Below are 24,655 nucleotides of genomic sequence, written 5' to 3'. Positions count from 1 at the left end.
AGGACAAAGTGGAGCAGAAATCAGTGAAAGTGGACATTCTTTCTCTGTCTCACGGTTTACCTACGCGCACGGGACTGCGGCCGGCGACCGTCACTTGTCTTCCTTAATCAACGATCGACCGGAGCGGAGTGAGTTACTTTGTTTTTATTTTTCTTCTTCTTGCAATTGTGGTTGTGATTTAACTGTGATTGGTGTTATATAATAGGTACGGACTACTGTTCTAGGCACATTTTTAAACATAGTTACTAAAAGTTCGGTTATGGTCGAAATATGAACCGTACAATTGTACACGTATTCGAATTTTACATATATTTTTTTAAAAACTTTTTAAAACAGCGACAAATAATTAATTTATAGCAGATTAATTATTAATAGTTTTATATAATATCTTAATCGTAATACATACTTGAAATACCCTTGACCATGATTAAAATGAAATTTATAAAGTCACAAACGTAGACCGTTATTTTTAAAAAGTGTGGCCATGTGTCATTAATTTCACAGTAAACTTATATGTATGTAACTTTATATAGTGATATTTAAAAAGTTGTTAATATTAAATTCGTAAAATTATTTTCATCCTTCAAATTTTATTACTGGCAAAAAGATGGTATCGTGAACAAAAAAAAAATATGTCACATTATACATTTGACGTTAATTCGCGCCAATTAACAATAATGGTAATTCGGTTTTATTGCATCATTTATACAGACGTAAAAGATGACAACGATTGTAAATTTATTTTTAATATTTTTTTTTCTATAGCTTTACATTTTAATACGTCGTTAAATTTTCCAAAAATATCTGACAATTTTTAATCTGGAGAACAAAGATGACTTATGTACACAATAGGTTAGGATTAATGTGTTTTTTGAACTACTTTCTATACATTTGATTACATTATAGGGGAACAGGAAAACTATCAACTCTCTATAGTCTACAGTAGAACAAAGCCTCCGGACGATGTGCAGTGCATATCAATAAGTACATTCTAACTCTTTATGCGCTCACTCGAAAGGGTTAAGGTAATCAAGTTGGTTATTTTATCGTAATGCACAGCTTTGTATTAAAATGATGCGAATATATTGGCGGACGAAGAAAGAAATTTCCGTTATAATGTATATTTATTCAAGACCGGCAGCAGCAACTGCCTGCGTGGTGTGGCAACTTGTTTTCAACTCAAATAATGTCTTTGACCGAAAAACATCGAAATTCTATCCCCAATAAATAATTAACCAACTACGCATAATCAGAATCTAGAAAAATCAATGTTTGTAAAAGATAACGCGGACAAGCTTTTAGCATGTTGTTTCTATAAAACATCATATGTATAGTTTGAACAAAATTATAAAAAAGAATACAAGCCGGTTACAAAACTCCACGATATGAATAACGAAAAAAAATATCTGATTCGAAATATAAAATTTAATAGTTGTTTTCAACATAGACGCGACAAAAAAAAACAATGTACGGCTAATGTGTGATGGGATGAGTGATCGAGATAGCGGTACCATGGACTCGGCCACTGTCCGCCATCGAACGCGTACGACCGGTTCCTGCGTCCTTGATTTGAATAAAATCTTTGGCACATAGGGCTACCAATTCTGAATTTAAATATTCTTAGCATAAAACAAAAGAAAACTCAAAAAAAAATTGTGCTAGCCGTAAAAAGGAATCAAAAATCCCGGCTAACAAATTTATTTCTTTTTAAATTAAAACATAGGGTAATTCAGATGTGTATATATATTATTTATTATTATTATCCATATAATTTCGTTTACATTGACCTCTCGTGTAACGCATGAGAAGTATGCCAAGAGCTGATAGCGTAATGCTAAAAGCTTAATTTGATAAAACTAGTCTCAGGTGGATTTCGGAATGAGTTCCTAAAATTTGTAAATTTTTAAAATTTTGTAAAATTTTCCTAAATAAAAGGCTAATGCCTAAATCCTAAATATTAGAAGAGACCACAAAACATCTAGATGTATTTTCTTGTGGTGACTTTTATAGTACAGTTAATAGAATAATAGAGCAATTCATTTCGAAGCTTTATTATAACTTCAACTACTTCACACTAGATGCAAAAATTTTACTAGTTTTGTTTAATTAGTTCTAAAATTTATTACATGATATTGCAGAGACATTACCTGGTACCGTATTGTAATATCATATATAGATGCCCATAAGAGATTTACTCATTTTATGAAACCTAGATAAAGGTATAACAAGCTTAATTTTATATCTAGTCTTAACCTTATTTTCGTCGCTAATTTTGTTATATTTAATAATATACGCATGTTTATAAACCAGATTATATTATATGTATAGACTTAGCGAAACGCAAACAAGATTCAAATGTCAAACACGATACATTAAAAATCGAGAAAAAAGTCTTTTGAGGATAGTATGCATAAACTCGTGATAAAGTTTTTTTGGATATACTATTTAATCGGGCTGATTTTGATGACATTAAAGGTTACATTTTTTTTATTTGAGCCATTTTTAATTTTTTCTTATTATTTTAAATTGATTAAAACTGAAAATGAAATTAAATACAATTTCGAATTTCACTATAAAAAGGAAAAGCTGTAAAAAAATTATTACGTTGAATGGACCTAATGAGATACTATTACTACATTATAGTACAAGTAGCATAAACTTAATTTAAGCATTTCGCTGTCATCATTTAGTTATAGATAAAATAGTAATATATATATATATATATATATATATATATATATATATATATATATATATATATATATATATATGATGGTAGTCAAACAAAAACTATTAATATGTATCTTTCGTAGGTTTTCACTACAGTGACTAATTTTCTGGCAGGATTTTCGAATTAAGAATCAGGTCAAAAAGTTAAACAACACAAAACTAACCATAAAACGGGGAAATGTTGTCGCTAAAACTATGTTCTATGTGGGTCACAATTTATTTTTAATTTTACGTTTGAATAGTAATATTAGTTTAAACGTAACGTAACAGACTACGTGAAAGTGAAAAAGATTACAATTAAAAATAAACATATTATTGAAATCATAAATCAAATATATATGAAATCAAATGTAACATGTTACGGCAAAACTTATACTATTCAAGTATGTAAATGTAACGTCAATTGCGTACTAAAATGCGATGTTAGAGTCAGGGTTAGAGAGAAATGATAGCAAAGCTGCCCAATCACAGCTCGGTACTCTTAAATACTCTCGAATTGGAAATTGTTCAAGCTACCGCCCAATTTGATTTACTCTCTTATGGGGTTTTTCGTCCAGTCACTCTAAGTAGCATACATCTAAGCGAGTTTGGTAGTGAAAAAACGAATGTAACTGTCTAAACTCAGTCACCCGAGGGAGCTCTAAAGTTGAACTAGAGCAAAGAGAATCAGAAACGGGCAAACAGTACAAAACACTAAAAATTTGTCCACTATTTTATTTAAATTTATTTCACATATGTATCCTCAATAAAATACAAAAAGTCTGGTAACCCTACTGGAATAATTTACCATTTATACATTTAACTGTCGTTGTCCGAAATTTGATAATTTACTGTGACCCACTAAACGTGGAGCTCCGTAATATACGAACTAATGTATTTACCGTGTATTATAAAAGTTTGGAATGCACTTTTACAACTTCATTTAACATATTTACTGTATGGAATTCAAAGAAACACTCGCTAACGGTCGCCTTTGCGCAATTAATATAAAGATAAAAGTTTTGATAGGTTTATTATTTAAAATGTCGTTTGTAATAAATGCAAATAAAATTAATATGTACCTTACAGTTTTGACACTTTATTGTTACATACGAGTATATCTGTTTCTCAGACTTGGCTTAATAAATATTCTAAAAGTTGCTTATTAGGAACAAAAAGGTAGTAAATAAGTATATAAAAACTTTTTGATACATAAATTCGCCAACACTGTTAACCCTTAGTACCCTGATTTACGAAAGTGATTTTTTTTTAATATTACTGTGTTTGCTTGCGAGTCTAGATGAAGGGAAAAATAGATTTTTTTTTTAATTTCGTTGAAAAGAATATTATACAACAGTAAAATATGTACAGTCAACCTATAAAAAAACTAATAGTAATGTGAACATTCAGTTTAAAAGATTGGTATCAAAATTGAAACTAGGTTATTAAGGGTTAAAGATAGGTAGGAAAGGGATAACAAATATTATCCCTTAGCTACCTATCTTTTAATTTTATAATCAATTAAAACACGAAATAACACTTATTTTTGCTGGTACATTCCCAGTCGACATAAGTGTCCCAGAGAGCGTGGAGAGCTCCATAACTATCCGCAGTCGTAGAGGCACTCATTGCCACAGGTCAGGTTCTATATTGCCCCCGCAGCGATAGGGAAACACGTATAGGATTTATCCACGACAGAAAATAAATGGGCCTATAGTTCGTTCGTATTAAAAGCACATGTAAATCATTATCGTCTGCCGACTTAACCACAGCACAATAATCAAAGCATTGGACACAACTGATGCATTTGGCAGTATGTCTTTAGCTATTCGGCTCGTCATTTTATTTTGTAATTACTAATAATTTGATTAGTTAGGCCAGCGGACAATGCCTCTCTGCATTCTTAACGCGAACAAACTATAGTAGCCCGGTCACTCACACACAGCGCAGATAAGAACTGACATTGCTTATTTCAAATAGTCACTTTGAGTAGACTAAATGAGTTAATTCGAAAGCATTGTTGCTCTTCGGATTCTTTTCTTGCGCTGGTAAAATTTATCAGCTCCGCAAATTAGTTTTGTCTTATTGTGAATAAGGTGGTTTTGGTGCTGTAAAATATTATCCTCCATATATGCATTTAATAAGGTTAGCGATGCAATCAAAAATCTGCTTCTTGAAACATAGATTCGGAAGGAGAGGGTTCCGTTGCTTGTGTGGAAATAAGAGGCAGAAAACATGCCCCATCAAAACAAGGATGGGGAATTATATCTAGGATATTTATGAATGCATGTATTTTACATATGACATAGCTCACTTCTTAAATAAATAAAGAATGATTTATATATTTTTTTATCTTGTTTTTTTTATATAATGAGTCCTATTAATGTGACCATGGTAAATGATGTTTGATTTTTATAATTTACAACTTCATGGGGGCGAATGGGAAACATTTCCTTTTAACAAGTTCTTCTTAAATTTCATAGGTTTTTTATTTTGTTTTCAGAATCATGAATTGGACTTTCATTTTGCTGATCTGCGTCGGTCTGTCGAGTTGTTTTACAACTGAAACTATACCTGTAGAAAGTCAGAAAAAGGGCCTGTTAGATTGGATCAACCATATCCTTGGTGGTTCTACCACGCAAAGACCGTCGACTGCCAAACCGTCGAGTCCGCCTGAAGACTGTCCGACATGCCGTTAGTTCTTTTTTTTAATTTTAACGCTGTCAATAACATTTAGTTTAAAATCAACATATTTAATATAAATTTTAGTTTTGAAACAACACTGATATTGTTCAGAAAATAAATTTATTACGAGGCAACTTAATATATAACATTAAGTACATGAATGTCATGAGTAACCGATGTCATACTTAGAAAATTATCGAATAAGTTACAAAGGCGTTCTTATCTGACAAGAACCTAGCTAAGTAATTAATTTAACTATTAATAATTTAACAAATCTTAAAATTGTGTATACTAAAGGAGAATTATTAATACTGATACGAATAATTTTCAATTTCTTGTAAAAGCATACACAGTTAGCTTTAAAGGAATTAATAATTTCACGGAGCATAGAGAAACGTGTAAAGAGACTTGCCTTTGTTTGTATCTAACCTGGTGTTAATCGCTGTTTTTCTTACATTTACTACTTTTTTTAATATATATGGACTATTTATTGTCATAAATTGACTACGCAAAACTAAGATAAGTTTTGTTATTTTTGTGAAATTGCAAACGCCCTTAACATAGTTAAAATAATTCGTTCGCAAGTTATATTACCACTAAAAACCGTTTACAATAAAGGAGAGATTTTTTTATACTTTTTGTTTAATGAATTTTATTAACAATATTTTATTTAAAAAGCTTACACAGTTACGTATAAAAGAATTACCAATATTTTCATATTTATCACTATTATTACACACAGACGAGGTCTTAATATATAACAACTGTATCAGACGCTTCTGGAAGCGTTCTACGGCTGAAATGGAAATCTATAGAGGAGAGTCTAAGTCCAGGCTCAGACTTTTCCAATAAGATCTGTTGAAAGCAACCTGCATCCAACGTATTCCAAAGACATGAATATTAGTCCTTGATTATTGTCATTTTACTTCACGAATCTTGTCTCTGAGAGAAACTATCATAAAACTCGTTAAACAAATGTTTATTTAACGGTATTTCCAGAATGCGGTATCGCGCGAACGCACCGACGCATCGTGGGGGGAACTGAAACCAAAGAAAAGGAGTACCCGTGGATCTGCGTTTTACTATATAACGGCCGCTTCTACTGCGGTTGCTCGCTAATATCAGACTTTTACGTCCTAACCGCTGCCCACTGCACTGCCGGGTAAATATAAACAGAACTCTTTGTTTGGCACTAATCGGTGTAACATAACTTCTGAAGACGCCCCGTGGAGGGGTGAAACACGTGTTGAGAGATTCGTGTTGAGTTGTGTGATTTGCATTGTTTGCCGCATACGCATTTATCGGCGGGCTGGCGGGCGGTGCACTTTGTTGCACGACTACCACTGCATGTGCGGAAGTGGCTAAATATTGGTCCTTTTCTTAAATATAAACACAAATTATATCTTTGTCAGTGTCCGTCTAACAACTCAAAAACGTTCGAAAGAGCTGATCCTCGACATGGTCGGGTACTATTGGCTGCCTAGTAGCATTACTACCACTTGTAAAAACTTCAGAAATTTTTAAAAACTTTATTTCATAATATAACCAACATGCTTCAAACGCAATAAAAATGTATCAATAATTAATATATGGTTTATAATAAATGGTTTTTTTTTCTAGATTCCGTAAAGATAGGATAAAAGTTAGGTTCTTAGAGCACGACCGCAGCGTCGCTAATGAGACAAAGACCATCGACAGGAAAGTGTCGGCCATCATACGCCACGAGCGGTACAATCCAGGGACTTACGACAACGACATTGCGCTTTTGAAAGTTGACGAAAGGGTAAGATAAAGTATGTTTATTAATATAATGACTTTCCCATTAATCAATGTCTAGCCGAAAGCAGGTGAAAAGGAAGGTATTGGCTGATCCAACAAAATAATTGAAAAAACTGTATGGCGAACTTTTTTTTTTAAAATCGATCGGTTTAAGTGGATTTGGGCCGGTAGGTCTAGAGGTTAAAAAAATTATTAACAAAGTCGGAAGTAGTAGTGCGTATATTTAGTATTATTTTTACACCGATGTAAATGAACAATTTTGTTTTTGTATAATTCCCCTTTTCGATTCTCCGCCGACGATGACGTAATGTTGCCCCTACAAACTCATGGTTTCACAAAGTGTTTTTACCTTTCAAACTAAGGTTATTGCATTATAAAGTTCTGTCATAAAGGGGACGCTTTCGGTAAAGACAAATGGATTTAAAAAATATGTACAAAGTTATAGTAATAGAAAAAACATCATAGGGTACTTTAAACCTTTTAGAGATACACTACCATTGCGGAGGCTAAAAAAGGATTATGCCGCACTCCTACCGGCAAAACCCCGCAGTCTTCTTCAACCCCTACCATTAAAGCTACGGGAACGCCTTGGCATACCACTATTTTAACAGCAGGAGCCTAGTGCTTTAGCGTCTTAAGGTAGAACTGCAACCCCAATCTGTCATTATACAGACGTGAGCAGTATTGGCTCAGCTGCCATTGGGCCAGGACATACATGTGCGGAAGTTCATCCATCAATCACCAAGGCTTTGTGAAGGAGGTTTAAGGAGGACGTGCTAAAACCTCCTGCATACTGATGTTGGATAAGCTACCTGCTCTATTAACTAATTGGCTTGACGGTCACTAATTTAAAATTCTGTCTAATGCGTCTTCATAAGTTTAGGTACATATTAGAAATATTAAATACAATTGTAATAAATATTATTGTACACTAAACAAGTCATTACGGTAGTAAATTACCACGTCCGTCAGCTTTTTTTTATAATCACTTACCCGTGGAGATAAATAATAATAAAAATATAGTTAAAATACCATTTTTTAATATTCTATACTAAGTTTCCACAGAAACAAAGATATCTCTTTTTGTTATACAAAAATTATGTTTAAAAATATAATTATACCTATAGATACAATTTTGCTTTACCCTCATACTGAAATGAACATTTTTTTATTCCAGTTAGACCTGAGCAAGGTGGTTAAAAAGTTGAGAATTAGTGAGGACCAAGAAGAGCCACAAGAGCGAGGTGTTGGAACCGTGTGCCTTCCAGAGAATGAGCTCTCTTACGCAGGGTACAATGCTACGGTGGCTGGTTGGGGAACCACGGAGGAGGGCGGCAGTGTATCTAATGTTCTTAGAGAGGTAACTGGTCATACTTACCAAGGACTCGGCTACGCTTATTAAGGAGTCAGAAAATAACGTCCCGAATTACGTTAAATTTTAAATTATCTATGCGTACCTATGAGTTCAAAGTCATAGAGAAAAATAGATATGGATACAGATTTTTTTAACTTAAAAATAAGATATTTTTTTTAACTAAGTTTGTGCGCTTCTCATCCATCTTAATTAGATTAGGAATCTGTAAGGCCTTAAGATAGACACCCCAGGAAGGACCTGGGCACAAGGACACTAAGGTAGGTTTGGTAGGTTTTGGACTCGCGCTACCGATGCACGGTGCACGGTATCCTTAAATACCAATTTATTAAAAAATAGGGGTATTAAGGCGACTCAAACAAGAAAAAAATTCAAGCCTTTTACACAATAGTTACTACCAATGTTATATGTCTCTCTACTATCTATTAACAATCACAAATTAAACATTAATTCTTTTGGGGTCAGGATAACAGTTCCGGATGGCATAACTCGACCTGATTAGTAGTTACACACACACTACAGTACTCACACACTACACTACATACACTAGTACTACTAGTACACACACTACACTACATACACTACAGTATTATTGCTGCTTTTAACTTAATTCACATTTAACTCGTAGGTAACAGTCCCTGTGATCTCGAACATGGAGTGCCGCAACACAAACTACAAAGATCGTATAACGGAAAACATGCTGTGTGCTGGTACGGAGGAGGGCGGAAAGGACGCTTGCCAGGGTGACTCCGGCGGCCCCCTTCATGTCTTCAATAATCAGACCAACACCTGGCATGTTGCAGGTCAGTACATAGCGAATGGACCCGGAATACCAAGGAGTTATCAAATGATAAACGTTCACTGCAAGGTATAGGGCCTTCCAGAAAGATTGCCACAAAGACCAATTTCGTGCTATTCAGTCCGTATTCAGCGACTTCTCGTGGGTTTGACTATGTTCTCGACCAACTATTGGAGTGCCAACCCATGCTGCCGGTTAACCTTGAATAGAATGAATTTCTTGATGAGTTTTCTGGCCTCTGTTATTGGGGGCCACTTGTTCCCCTATGTTATTCTTGGGATTGGCATATTTTTACTATGATTTTTTTACACTCTTATATTTTCACCATCTCTTTCTTCTTTTTCTATCATTCTCACAGCATTCATACATTTTCATATTTTTCTTGAAATTTTAATTAATTCCATTTCCAATTGACTATTTTTATTTTCTTAAATTTTTCTATTTCGTATTGTTTTATACAATATTATTATAACTTTAATACTATAAAGAATTGAACACTTATTCATAATTGGGAACTGCTGTAAATGTACTACCTAGATCTCAATGTGAAACGGTAGAAGCAGCAATTCGATGAATGGTAGAACACGGGCTACGGTATTAATTTTACAGGATAGTCGCAAACATACTGCAAATTGTATAAATGTAATTTTATACAATTTACCGTATTTTTTATTTATGACAGGCCGTTGGTAGCCTAATAGTTCTATCTATATTTTCATGCACTGTACAGGTTTTTCTAGAAATGTATGTTTTCCCAATCAGGTAATAAAGTAGTATGTAGCGCCCTGAGCTGATATTCTTTAAGGAGCACTCGAGTTTTGCTGCCAAACGATGTTTAGTGAAAGTGCCATCTGCACCCTGCAGCCTCAAACCTTGTATCTGAAAATGCCAGTAGGGTCACAGCAACCTTCCCCCGCGAAAGATAAACACATCCCAAAATAAAAAAATACAGGTCGTCTCGTTCCAAAAGGGTACATGACCACAGAGCACATTTTGCTGAGGGTACAATTTGGACAGCAGTCTTTAAGATTGAAAACATGCGATCTACCCAAGATTGACAGAGATAAGACTTGATTTATCTTAAAACTTGTAAATAGAATGTATACTGTACTCGTAGGACAAAGCTTACAACACAACATATTTAATAGAATTGTGATTACGAGTAAGAGTGTTTACATGCATCTGTCATTTGCACGGTGCGGAGTGCTGTGCATTTCGTACATCGATGGCAAGTATATCAGATGTACCTAGCAACAGAAAAATTGGAACAAAATTTTTTGACAATTGAAATGATGGAAAAAAATAATTAATCTATTGTTATTTCAATACATTTTAAAAATGACTATGTAAACACATCCTAAAATTTTAGTACATTTTTTAAAGCCTACTACAATTATCTATCCCTTTCACTTCCTTACAAGTGTAGTTGAAAGAGTGATTTTTTTACTCTTTCTTGAGTTATAAAAATTTTAATTATATTAATTAATCAAAATTTAACAACTTTCCAGGCGTTGTATCTTGGGGCGAGGGATGTGCAAGGCCAAAAACACCCGGTGTCTACACACGGGTCAACCGTTATCTCACCTGGATAAAGAGCAATACTAAAGATGCTTGTTACTGCTCTCAAAAGTTTATTAAGAAACTTTAATAGTACCATAACTGAGCCAACAATTATTTATTCAATTGTTATAATTGAACTTCATAATATGTTTATCAAAAATGAAAAAAATACAGACTGCCAATATCAATGTTTATCCATAGACAAAATATTTCAGTAGTAGTTATAACAAACTTTGGTATGAGTGCTCAAATTAGATTAAGTATTATATTTATTTATTTATATGCACTCATAATTACGTTCTATAAGATACATTTAATTTTAGGTATAAGAATTTTTTTTTAAGATTTGGATGTTATAGAAATAAATTATATGCTTCTAAACATGTTTTATTTTCCAAGTTGTATCACAGATAATAATCAATAAAGGAAATTTTAAGTTCCACTAAGTTGTAATAATTATCCCTAACTCAATGCAAGAAAACAATGATATATTAACTGTTTCCCAGCCAAATTTTTGTTTTAATGCAATAAAAACTAGTAAAATTCTTCTGCATCAAATAGCGCAGGTCCTATAATTCAAAATGAATTATTGATGATTCTAAAATTTTTACATGTAATGTTCAGTATCATAATTTTATGACTACTGGGTGCCACAAAACAAAAACTTTATTGGATGTTTTAAAATATGTCAAATGTAAATCATGGCATGCTTACATAAAATACCATTTTTATATTATAAAAATTTTTACTACATATATGCCTTTGTCAGTTACAATGTTTTCATTTGAGTTAAAATTTAATATTCATCATTTTAGCGCTGCGGTGTTATTTGATATTAGTCAGTATAATGAAAATCTCATTTAAAATAAAACTTAAACATAAGTCAACAATTTAAAGACAACTGACTTTTAATGATTTCATTACTTTGTTAACAGTTTCAACATTACTATATTAAAAAAAAGTAATTTAAATGGGATACAGGGTTTTCAAATGAATACAATAATGTTTATTGATCATTTATTGCCATGGGAATTAAATTACATGAGTACTTATTTTCTATACAACTAAATTATCCAAAGAAATGGTTATGTAATTCTAAATGAAGTATCTTTATATAAATATAGTCTGATATGCAATGGAAAGCAAAAACGCTAAATTTAGTCTCATAAATTCTCACTATCAGATAATATGAAATGTTTGAAAAGATATTATTTAATGAAAATAATACATCAATATTTCACCTGAAGCTATATTAAAATAAAATTATGAATACCTAAAGATTATAAGATTACATTATCATTTTGGAAAAATAAATCTGGTAAATAAACAAAGACTATCAAATTATATATAAAAATGTTTTCAATTTAGGACTAGCTGAAATTGCTCACAGAGAAGACTAAAATTTTCCAGTATGCATTTTTTACTGCTTATTATAACAAAAACATAATTCCTTGTAATGCAGTCCCATGTTTATGAACAGTTAAGTGTTACTCCAGGATTTCTGAAGATCACAAGCCTTTAAGAGTTTAAATAAAGTTCTACTATCCAGTCAACATATAAAATATGCGCTTTGACATTGATTTTTAGAAACAGTCCAACAAACATATATGCTACTAGATAGGCTTAACACATCTTAAGTATGAAGCATCCTTCTTGTTTATATTTGAAGCCTATCAAATGCATTTTTCATAAATATTTGTGAATTGCTGGATTATAAATATGGAAATTTAAGGAAGTGTTTAGATATAGCGCTATTTAAGCTGTTGATTCTTGAAATTGTGGACAAAAGAGTAATTTTTAATCTTAAATGTGGATTATTAATGAGCTTTCTTTTAGATCATTACTATATAATACTTTTGCTTTGCCTTAAAGTCTTATTTGCCCAAGTTATCTATGTGGATCAGTCTATAATTTATAAACAAAAGTATGTTATTTACACATATGAATAATTGCTTATTTCCTACCATCAATTACTCATGAATAGTGATTACTTTTTTGCTAAAACATTTGTTAGTAATTTATGAATATGGTGTTTGTTATATAAGCAGTTTCTCAAGTACTATATATTGGTATGCAGTATACTTTACTTTGAACCAGCCTTAAAATATTAATTTATATGGCTTAAATATGATGATAAATTTCTAATACAATATTTATTGGGATTGCAAAGTGACATTTATGTGTAACATATTGAAAAAAATTTAAACTTAGGGGCATGCACATTTATACCTGATTTAAAAAGCCTTATGTAAAAAGCACTTTGGTATAAAAATTTTCCAGCATGTTAATGGTCAAGTTTAGCAGATATACTAGCATGTATGTACAGCCAAAAAACAGAACCTTTTGTTAATTTATCTATTAGTAACTCATTTAAAATCTCTTCATAATCCAAAAAATTTTGCCAAATATGCATCCAATGATCCAGTATCTGCTTATTACTTGGATAGTTATGAAAATAATTTATATTTACTTTCAGTTCTAATAATATATAGATTACAGGTACATTGTAATGATAGCTTGCTTCATGAAATCTACAATCATTGAAATGTTTGATCAATAAAAGTTTTTGAAAAGTGATGCCAGTTCAGAAAGGATAATACCAGTGGTGGCTACAGCGCTCATGTTGACATTAACAGGGTCTCTCAAATTAGGATCTGTGGTTGTGGTTGTTTCTTCCACTATATCATTGCCTTTTTTAACTATTCTCCTTGTTTCAATGGAACCATCGGGTTTTGTGACACTTGTTGTTATAATAGTCTGACAGAATGACCTACCTGATGGTGTGTTATCATAACGGTGTGTCGGTGTAAGTAAACCATCCTTTTGTTTCAATAAGCCTGATATTTCTTGCGATGAGATTTTACCGTCTAAATCCACATCGCCTTCAGGAATTTCACTTTTTTTATTGTGGTATCCGGGCTTTAAATAGAAATCTCTTATGCTATTGGAGTTATTAAAATGCTCCGGTTCTTGGTGCACAGGAATATCGGTGACAACAGCATCTATGTTATCGTCGTGAAGAAAAGTCTTCAGGTCGCCGAACATGCTGCCGAAGGAATTAAACATTTCGTGCATTTGCTTCGTTAATTCCCTGTGCATTTCAACTGGATCAAACACTTCGATTTTTTGTCTCGTGTATAGTTCATCGTCTTCGTCATCATCTTCTGTGTTCCAGATGGGATTTCGGAAATCATTTCTGGGCGGTTCAACCCGTAAGCCAAGAAAGGAACGTATTTTGTCCATGAACGTGTTATCGGTCATTATGACAGTACTTGAAAATTTTTATTAATTACTGCTTATTTTGGTTGCCTGTGTAAATTTCAGATCCTTTTTATTTTTATTGCGCAACTTTCGACAAACGTCAACAATACGATATAGACATTTCCAGATGTTTCAAAATGTCACTACAGATCTATGCATAATCGTTTTGGTAAGAACGCAATAGCCGATATAATTATTCCCTAAAAAAGATAATTTTCTTTTAATTAGAACCTTAACTGGTTTGTTACCTGGCTCAAATAATGTAAATTAATTTAATAAAATTATAAATAACTAAAAAATTAAAGATATAATACTAGTTTACGTTATTAAACCTTGTATCGCTAGGTTACAGAGATCAACCTTTTAACTAGAGAAGACAAGGAAATAAATACTTTTAGCAGTAATAGACGTTTAAGAAGCAAAACAGTTTTTATTGTTAAATTTAATCTACTACGGTTAATATGAATACAGATATAGGGGATTTTTAAAGATATATCTGTTTAAAACTTATATTAAATTTCTACTTACAATAAAATTCATAATAAATTAATTTTGTGAAACTGAAATATTAGACCAACACTATTCTCAACTTCATTAGATTTGGCTCCCGGTCGTACAGTTGGTCTGGAGAGTATTTCGCGTGTAGTTGAACATAATATCTGAAAGAAATAATGGTTGATTTTATTAAATCAAGGATGTATTTGTGTGTTATAATACAGCTGCTATATTCTTAGATTAAAATGTTATTTGGCAAAATATAACTTTAATTTTAATAAATGGCATAGTATTTTCATCTAACATTATCGGAGTGCGGTAAGTTTACTTTAAATATATACGTTATTTTTGTAATTTCAACAATATTATACATTATAAATGTTTGTTTATTTAATATTACAGACGTGCGACCCTATATGGTTTTAATTAAAGCTTTATTAATCACGTTGTCGTCGGTCGGTTCAATACGCTCTATCGCGTTCATTTAATATGCCTTTTATAAATTGATTTAAATAGTACTACCTATTACGCTTGTTTGTGATTTTTTAATGCTTCACGCTACATTGAACGCAAAGGCAGTCACACGAAAGCCGTCGAAAACCAGCTTCTTACGCTGTCCGTGTTCCGCGAGTTTAATTGTTTTACATTTTTATATATTTACTTAATTTACCCAATAAAATAGTTTATTGTTGTGAAATTGTGGTATAATGTTCAGGGAAGTAAATAATCGTACTGCGCTACTTCACAATCAGAGAAATGGTTAGTAGTTTGTTTATTAATTGTTTTTAAATTACGAAGGTTATCAAAATTACTGTTTGTCACAATGTGGTTCTAATTTATTCTAATAAGTTTCTTTAATTTATCGTCTTAATAACTTTTAGGTGTTCCTTTTAACATTAATTTATTGAATTGATGAAAATTACAACATTTTTGATACTTCTATTTATTTAAATTAATTTTTAGAATCAATGTGTTACTGTATGCTATAAATTTTAAGTTGCAATTAATCAAAATTAATTATATGTGAAATAAATATTCAAAATTATTTTTTGTAAAAAAGTTAGTGAAGTAAAGGGTCAAAAAATTCAAGACTGAAAACATCTTTCTATTTTTATAATTTTATATTTTAAATGTATGTGTGGTTTATTTTATTATTCATATTAGATACTTTTGTTCTGCATACCCTGAAATATTTTATTTATATTTCTTATTAGTAAACACTCATAAATTCAAAAAAAGAGTCTGTGATCTTCAGGTAAAAATGTTTATGAAATTTTTTTTATTAGTCTCTACTGATTGATAAATTGTGGGTCAAATGAATAATTACTTTTATTTTTTGTTGTAAGTCATGCGTATTTTAATTATTTTGATAAACAACTTATTAGTTTCTTGTTGTTGGTGAAAATTGTTTTGCCACTTTTAATGTAAAGTACAGAAATTTTTATATTATTTATGTTATCATTATATACATTTCATGCTAATTTCATTGTATTGTTGTAGCACAAAGCCAAGTCATTTTCCCACTTCATTGTGAATTGCTTTTTGCACAGTCACACCACTTATGAACACTGAAAAACATCTAGTCAATTTACAATTTTGTTCATTACACAATTGTTTGTACTTCTATTATTATTTGTTATGGGATAAGGAAAATATAATCCTCACTTGAAACACTAATCAAACTTTTGGGTTTGTAACAATGAAAATTTTGATAAATGTTTAAGATGCATTATACTTCTTTATCACTGATTATAATATACTTTTTTGTTAATTATTAATCACATATTTCTGAATTAAAATTAACTGTTTGATTTTGTGTTATTCATGTCAGAATTAGTCTAATTTTTATCCTTCAAATTTATTTCTACATCTGTAGGAACCTGACGGTTTCTATATGATTGAATAAAAAATTATCTCAGATAATACCTATATTTTAAAAATTTATTATTTTGAGTAGCAAAAGAAGATTGAGAGAACTTATCATGAACCCATAAATTAATTGCATTTAAGTGGCTATGAAAGGGTGATGCGGAGTTAAATTGCACTCAATTCGTTCATGACAGAATGATTTTTTTGGCCTGGCTCACTGCTTCTCAACTTGTATTTGCATATTTAACGGGTAAGAGAATGGTGATATAACCATGCCATTTTTTGATACTACATTTTTATACAATGCCTTGTTTTCATGATTTTTGATGATTATATTTTTAGCATAATTAATTTGTCTTGTTCTTAATTGGCTGCAAATAATTTAATATTTTCCTTGATACTGAAGCTGTGTCATGAAAAATATGACTGATATTTAATCTTAATGACCATGATATGGATTTTAAATTTTAGTAAAATTCCAAAATTATTTTAAAACATATGGCTTATGACCTCATATACAGTAATTATTGAGCCTAAGCTACCATAGCCGGCGTGGTCGGTTAAACTACAGGGGTAGGGCTCCCAATAGTTATAAATACAGGCGTTGCAGGGGTTTCTTAATAATGTTAGCCAGGCAAAAGGAATTGACAAAGTGAAGGTTCAGCCATCCCAGGCGTTCTAGAGTCTTAATGCCAAACGCTGTATCGAGTGACAGCCAAAGCCGAGGTTCCCTATCGAGGTCTCTTGTGCAGGTCACTTTATGGGGCATCCCTTGAAGGTCGGTTGCCGCCCGATCTGCTAATTTAAGTAGTAAAGTCGCGAGCTGAAATTCATGAGGGAGCCCTTGATCTTTGCTATCGAACACAATGTTCAGGCTACATGCCATCACTGAAGTGGTCCACTAAACCCAATGAATCTGAAAATTTCAATAAAGCAACAATGGTCGAAAAAAGCTTTCATATAAGGATTTACAGTTTAACCACGACGTTCATATGCTAGTGTTTACGAAGTTGCAAAAAAAAATTCAATAGACGATTTCGTTTGGTTACCCAATTACAGCTGGGAGCCGTTTAAAGCGTATTTAACTACATCGTTGCGTGACTGTCAACCACTATACGTACGCTTGAAACGCAGTTGCAAATCATCATACACTAATCAATGCCCGCAACTTTGTCTCCGTAAATATGATTTCTTCATAATATAAAGCATATGTTCTCAGCCATTACCCTCGGAAGGAAAAAAATTGTTTAGCGATCTTTATGTCTAATTAAATAAATAAAACAAACAGATAACAGTTATGGAATTCCATGTATATTGTGATGGCGTTATAAGTTATATGCTAATAGGTGGAACGACGACATAGGATCACAGGAAGTCGTTGGATACATGCAGCGCAAGATTGGTTATCGTAGCGATCTTTGGGGGAGGCTTAAGTCTTGCAGTGAACGACTATCCGCTTGTACGATGATGATGATGATGATGTTTCGATGGTGTTTTAAATAGCATACACAAACTAGATCGGTAGGCCGAGCTGGTCTGATGATCCGAGTGCAAACTCTGTTCTCTATACAATACTGGAATACCTACTGTATTCTGCGCGGCGCAATCATTTTTATCGGGTGTTTGTTTTTATATTAAAAACAAATTATCAGTGGTATAAATAGCTTGTTTTTGCTTGAAATGGTATTACTCAACGACATCGTGATAAATACTTAGCCTGGCTATAAGCACTGTTATAATTAAAAATAAACAAAATATTGTTTTTGAATTTAGAAACTGTCATTTTTATATGATTATTCTTTGTCTTTTCCTTTTTTCGCGCCAATATATTGTTAAATATTTTGTGATGTTAAAATGGAATTCGGTGATAAAGAGAACCGAGTCGCTGCGATAGCATTAGATAAAGTAGGTATGGTGCCAAATACAATTTATAAAATCCTCCATACGTTAGGTTTTAATCAAATGTGTACTATGCTATTGATACGTACAATGAAACCTACTTGTTTGAGACAGAAGACGAATAAAGCAGAACGGGAAAGATTTCTAAGAAATCCTGTTCAACAAAAGATTTGATCTCTGGAGATAAAGGAAGCACCCATGTCTCGTATTTTCATACATTACCAAGGACTTGTAGCCTGTAAGAAACGAGTACTGGTCTTTCTTAACTAAAAATTAAAAAAAAGAATACGGTCTAAAATCAAATCAACTAATTAGGCGGTACGCAAAGGGAGGTTGCAGAATTTTTTTTTAACGATGAGCAAATTTTTACAATTGACGAATAATTTAACAAAAAAAAAATGACCGTATGTATACTGAAAGCTTTAATGAACCTTCCCGATTAATCAATAGAGTGCAACGTGGGCATTATCAGATTTTAGTGATGGTTTTCTGGTGTGTTAACTATGAAAGAGTGATTGAGACATATTTTTGTGAAGATATCAAAACATAGGCATAAGTATATAAACATGTTCAACAACTGAGAATGATACTTTCAGTAAGTCTTGGCGCCGGGTCATAAAGCTTGATCCATCTGATCTTGGCTAGAAACGAACGTTCTGAACTTCATCAGAACTGAAGACTGGCAGTCAAGTAAACCTGACCTTAATCCACTGGATTATGATTTATGGTCAGTTTTAGAGAGTAAGGCTTGCTCTAAACGCCATGTTAATTTGGAGTCCTTAGAACAATCCATACGATTGACAGCGAAGAGTTTTGCTATAGAAAGAGTGCGTGCTGCTATTGGTAACAGACCTCAAAGTTTTAAAAGACTGTATTGCAGGTAATGAAGACCACTTCGAATAAGATTTATATATTTTTAATGGATTTATATTAATGTTTTAAAATAACACACTGTAATAGTAATAATTGTAACGTACAATAAAAAAATGTTGTTTTACTTTGTAATAATATTTATGGCAAGACTGACTTTAAAGATAATAAAATTTTAAAAATAAGTGCATGAAGTATTTGCATAGAAAATAGGGATATTTAACATTTTTTGAGAGTTGCAAAAAATGTTAACCCCTGTTCTAGGATTAGTAAAGCGAAAAAAATGTAATGTATCTAATCTCTATGAGAGAGGCTTTTTGTTGACAATGTATCCAAATAACATTTGACATAAACGTGTTATGTCAAAACTTAACCTTTTTATTAATACAACAGATAGCTGTTTTATCCAGCTTATTGGGAAAGATACGTATTTTAAAAGAAATTTGTAGTCATAATTATTGCACAGATTAGAGTTTCTCAGTGGTTGATAACGACTCGAAGATTACAAAATGTTTCCTAGGTGTCGACTCTAATAAAACTGGTTTTGGAGATCGAATAAATGTAAAAATCGTCACCTATCAGTTAATACGTGTTTATTTAAAATTATCAAGTTAATTTATAAGTTGTATTTCGTATACCAAATTCTTATAACAACGATTAATATTTTAGTTCAAAGATTAGTACACTTTTCAGTATTTGTATTAATACGAAAAAATATTTAGATTTTTTTTGTAATTTTTTTATGAGGAAACAGTTAGTTTTGGAAAAAAGATTCTTTTGCTCAAAGAAGTTTTGAAATACTGGGTAAAGATCATCATAATCATGTCAGTCGATAGATGTCTACTGTAAGCCATAGGCCTCCCTCAAAGATCGCCACGATGGCCAGTCTTGAGCTGCCTGCATCCAGCGATTTCCCGCGACCTTGACTTTATTGTCGGTCTATTCGCTCCTGGGTCTACCGCGCGTGGTCGCTCGAGAACCGTTCGACCGTCGGTTGCACAAGCGGTGTACATCGCAACTGCCACGTCAGATGAGCAATTCTTCGAGCTACGTCGGTTTTACTTGGTTCTGCGGATCACGTAATTTTTGATTTAATCTCGCTGAGAAGCTCGGTTGATTCTTTAAATAGGCCTTTAAAAAAAGTCTCAACTTAACGACGTCTCTTATCATTGATAGCAAACAGTGGTCAAAGATCTTCATCTTCAAACATTGAAGTATTTTGCACGAGATGTTTCGGAGCTTTCTGTCCATCACAGTTGGATTCGGCGAGTTATCTTTCTTTTTTTCTAGACTTAGGTAAACTTAAATATAAACGTTTTGGCTTGATGTATTTCGTTTTAATCTAGACATATTGTTGTGGTACAGTCCGCTGAACATAGAAATTGCTACAATTACTGTTGTCAAGCTACGATTGTTAGCTTCACAATTAATTGAAGTAATTGTTAGTTAAGCTTTTTGATCGTTGGATAATTACAAGGATATTATGCAATACTGTTATGTTATCTCATGATGTTGTATGAATAATTAAATTGCAAATTATTAAAGAAAACACTTTATTAGTTGGATTTTATTTTCTATTTATAAACTAAAAACACGCACAATGGAATTATACTCTCAAAATAATTAAGAGAAGAATTTTTTTTGATAACAATTTTGTATGTATTTATACTTTTCTATTAAGTTCCCCAATATATTCAATATAATTCATAGACAGGTTGATTGGTTATAGTTGTAAAAAGAGGACAATATATAGCTCATTTGTCAGTAAAAAGTCTTTAAAGATTTTACACCTATTTACAATGAGCAAGTATAAATATATCTCGTACATATTTAGTTTACATTTATTTTTTTCTTTGGAATGCAACAGGCAAATAACTTCTGGGAGTATAAAATTTGCACTAACAGATAGTAAACAATAATTAAATTTAAAAGTGAAGTAATCCGAATTTTGCACTGTTTTTCTTATTATAAATTATTATATATAATTATTATCATTACTTTATTTATTATTTCTGATATTATTGATATTTGGATAGTGTGTACCATAGATTAATTGAACTATGCATTAAATTAATCATCCTGTATATCGTAAATGAACAATATCTAGTTCCGAAAATAGAAAACGATGTTAGTTAATTATAACAGGACTATATAATTGACAATGATTATTTTTAAAAGCGATTGTTATATAAACATGGGTCCATTTAAGTGAGATTGTTTAATAATATGAGAAAGGTATTGGAGATCAAATGAGGTCAGGAGTTGCGTCGCAAGTTATTGCTGCATTCCCACGTAGACGCTATCTCTGGTGCGAGATAAATTAAACTGGGGCGCATTGTGACTACGACGTAAGCAGACACCGTACTCTTTTTTTCCTAATTACTTGTAATAAAAATGTTCACCTGATATGGTATGACTTCTATTTATACTAGCTAATTGGTAATAGGAGTAATAAATGTTACAGCTTTCCAATAAAATACGTAACATTTTGTTCCTATTGGAATGAAATATGCTTATAACTTGAAAAACAGAATCTTGGAAACCCTTTATCTTACTATATTATCGTATGTTATTTAATATTTCTAAAACCGTTAATGTTTTTTTTTTTTTTTTTTTTTAATGACCCCCGCTATTGGGGGCCTCTCGTACCCCTATCTGATTTTTAGGACAGGGACCTTTTTTTACAAATATTTTTTCACAAAGTTTTTTATTTCCATAATCATCTGTCATTCATCTTATTATCTTTTATTCTTTTCTCTCTATCATGTTATATTTCTTTTCTTTTATGCCCTTTTACTCTACTCTTCTTTCTTTCATCCTCTTATTTTGTTTTACAAATCTTATTTACTAGGTATGTTATCACAGTTGTTTACTTATAGTTATTATTTATTTTACTTCAGTCTTTTTTGTTTTCTTTTACCTAGTTTTGTTTTTTTGTATTGCTTGTGTTATTATTGTTTTGCAATACTTGAGGAATTCGTTCCTAGTTACACTTTCGCCTATCAGGGAGGCTATTGACTCCTCCCTGATTTGAACCCCAGACCGGCACTCGAAGCCGAACCGGAGTCCCCCGAATGCGGGACACCGGGCCACAAGGTGGATCACGGTCTGGTCCACGCCCGGTTCACAGAAGCACGAGGGGTCCTCCTTGAGTTTAAACCTATGAAGGTACTCAGAGAACCCCCCGTGCCCCGTGAAGAGCTGGGCCGAGACCGCGTCCACCTCGATGCTGCGGAGCACGCGGTAGGCTGAGACGGCGTCCGGGAAAAACATCCTCGTTACCAAAGCCGTCGTTCCTTCCACATACCTCCTGTTCCATTCGTCGAGCGACTCCAGTCTCAGTTGCCGCTTGACGAATGAGATGGGGCATTCCTCATATACAGGTTTGCATTTACTCTTCAGGGCCGCTTCCTTGGCCAGCTGGTCCGCCCTCTCGTTCCCCTCCATCCCCGCGTGCGCTTTCACCCAAAACAACCTTACATCCTTCCCTTTTTCTCTCGCTTTCATCACGTTCTCCTTCACTCTTAACGCTAAGGGATGGAGGGTGTCCGATCTTGCGACAGTTTCGAGGGCGGACCGCGAGTCGCTCAGTATGGCGCAGGCTTGCGCTGACTCGCCGGCCGCGTACCCTGTTGCCTCAGCTAGAGCCAGCAGCTCTGCCTGGTATACGGTGCAGAAGTTGCCCAACTTGAGCTTTTTTGTGTACAGCTCTGCGGCGCCCCGCTTGACGCAGAACGCCGCACCCACCTTATCTTCTATGCGGCTGCCGTCGGTATAAATTACCAAGTCGGCAGCCGCGGTGGCAAGTCGGACTTCCTCCGCACTTTCCCCCAGACAGGAGAACTCCACACCAACTTGACCAGACGGGTGCGGTAGTCTCAGGTAGCTGACCGGTACCTCCAGGTCTCGGTCCCCTACCACCTGCCGGGAATGACCCTTTCTTATTTCAAATAAGCGGGCTGCTTCTTGGACCCGAAGGTCCAGGGGAAGCAACCTAAATTTAGTTGTACCGTACATTTTCCCTTTTAAAGCCTTTAACACCTATAACCAATCATATCACCCTGTATTTTCACTAGGAAGCCAAGAATCCGAAGTGTTCCTAAAACTAATTTAGTAAATGAAATTCAAATGGTGTATCTTTCTAAAAATTAAACACGTCTTTTCATCTCCCTGAGGTTATAAACAATTAAAACATTATTTTAAGCGTGAACAATATTCATAATTTTATTTCAAGTAAAGAATAAAAGTTTTATATTCAACAGCAAAAATTTAAGATAAAGTGATTGAAGGTCTAGTAACTACGGGCTGTTTAATAAGCTATACATTCTCCCCATTAACGCTTTTACATTTATTTAGAAACATCCTGTATGTAAATATTGTGGATATGAGTAAACTGCAGTTAAATTATCCGCTAATTACAACGTTTATTTTAACTGGACTATTAGTTCTTTTCTTTGTGCCAATAGAAGAGTTGGACCCTACCTTTGTTATGTGATTACGTTTTACCGGATTGACAATTATCTTAATTGGCAGTTGGCAGCAATCATTTAATCTTCATTACCTCGTATAGTTTAGGGCGGAATGATTGACGTGGTAGGTGGCCGATAGTGTTGGATAATTTGAATAAAAGCAGGATATCTAAGAATTGATTACTCATATGGATATGGTATAAATTACGAAAATAATATTAGTACCGGAAAGTAATGTCGTTTCTGTCGACCTGTTTTACAATAAAAACTGATCGATTTTTACCGTTCCGGCATTGAAAATTTGTATACTAGATGGCAAAAGGTTGTTGATTACGATGGTGAATATACTATTGATTAAAAATAAAAACTTGTTAAAAATGTAGTCATGTGAATTTAACTTAAGAAAGCGACATTACTTTTCCGTCTCCCTAACACGCTAAAGCCCATTGCAAGGCATAGGCATAAGATATGTCTATGGGTGTAGATACCATAATCGCCAGCCCTGGCAGGTGCGTTGGCGATCGCATGTGGTACTAAGGTACATAGAGGGCGTTGCTGTGCATCCTCCTGAAACTTGTTTGTGAGCAGTGGAAATCCTAAATAATTAAAACACGAACTCTAAATAGTCTAAGATTGATTTTCTGGGAACCAAACCCGCGACATACTATCTTCAGTCTGTTCTCTACCGCTTGGCTACCACTGCTCACTAAGTTTTAACATCATCCCTTTACACTATATTGACTACGCAAGTTTTTCGTCTTATTGTGTGAAGAATATATAATTGAGATCAATCAATAACTGCGTCATACCTAACACCTAAAATCAAATGCTTCGATTGTCACAGCGCTACATAGTCTAGCAAAGTTTTTTGTCTGGATAAAGCAAGAC

General features: G+C 33.1%; 3 protein-coding genes across 5 annotated transcripts in view; 2 read left to right on the top strand and 1 right to left on the bottom strand.

Annotated features, from left to right (window-relative positions):
* The first annotated feature begins 4 nt into the window (after window positions 1–4).
* LOC137924530 (trypsin-1-like) lies at window positions 5–11,202 on the top strand. Of its 2 annotated transcripts, none has more exons than XM_068767920.1 (7): window positions 5–128; window positions 5,213–5,403; window positions 6,394–6,556; window positions 7,015–7,177; window positions 8,351–8,533; window positions 9,174–9,348; window positions 10,853–11,202. In XM_068767920.1, the coding sequence occupies exons 2-7, from the start codon at window positions 5,217–5,219 to the stop codon at window positions 10,990–10,992; spliced, it is 1,011 nt and encodes a 336-aa protein (XP_068624021.1). In that variant the 5' UTR covers window positions 5–128; window positions 5,213–5,216; the 3' UTR covers window positions 10,993–11,202. The 2 variants fall into 2 exon arrangements, with proteins under 2 accessions (XP_068624021.1, XP_068624028.1); XM_068767927.1 differs by having other exon boundaries at window positions 120–205.
* Window positions 11,203–11,931: 729 nt separating this feature from the next.
* Window positions 11,932–14,316, bottom strand: LOC137924555 (uncharacterized). Its single transcript, XM_068767949.1, has one exon. The coding sequence runs from the start codon at window positions 14,163–14,165 to the stop codon at window positions 13,458–13,460; it is 708 nt and encodes a 235-aa protein (XP_068624050.1). The 5' UTR covers window positions 14,166–14,316; the 3' UTR covers window positions 11,932–13,457.
* A 425-nt stretch (window positions 14,317–14,741) lies between these two features.
* The window catches only part of LOC137924497 (glucose transporter type 1-like), a 41,896-nt gene continuing 31,982 nt past the window's right edge, over window positions 14,742–24,655 (top strand). Inside the window, exon 1 of one of the 2 annotated variants that reach the window (XM_068767900.1) lies at window positions 14,742–14,978. Coding sequence is in view for 1 of the 2 variants with exons in the window: in XM_068767885.1 (XP_068623986.1) it covers window positions 15,368–15,419 (52 nt within the window). In the remaining variant the exon portion in view is untranslated. Of the gene's footprint in view, window positions 14,979–15,240; window positions 15,420–24,655 lie in introns of those variants that run through there. The other variant, XM_068767885.1, reaches the window with a different exon arrangement.

Source organism: Battus philenor, unplaced genomic scaffold, assembly GCF_028537555.1.
Source record: "Battus philenor isolate CCGP_79_NKW_IND1 unplaced genomic scaffold, ilBatPhil1.0.hap1 SCAF_10, whole genome shotgun sequence".
Lineage (NCBI taxonomy): Eukaryota > Metazoa > Arthropoda > Insecta > Lepidoptera > Papilionidae > Battus > Battus philenor.
This window is presented reverse-complemented; position numbering and strand designations above follow the sequence as displayed.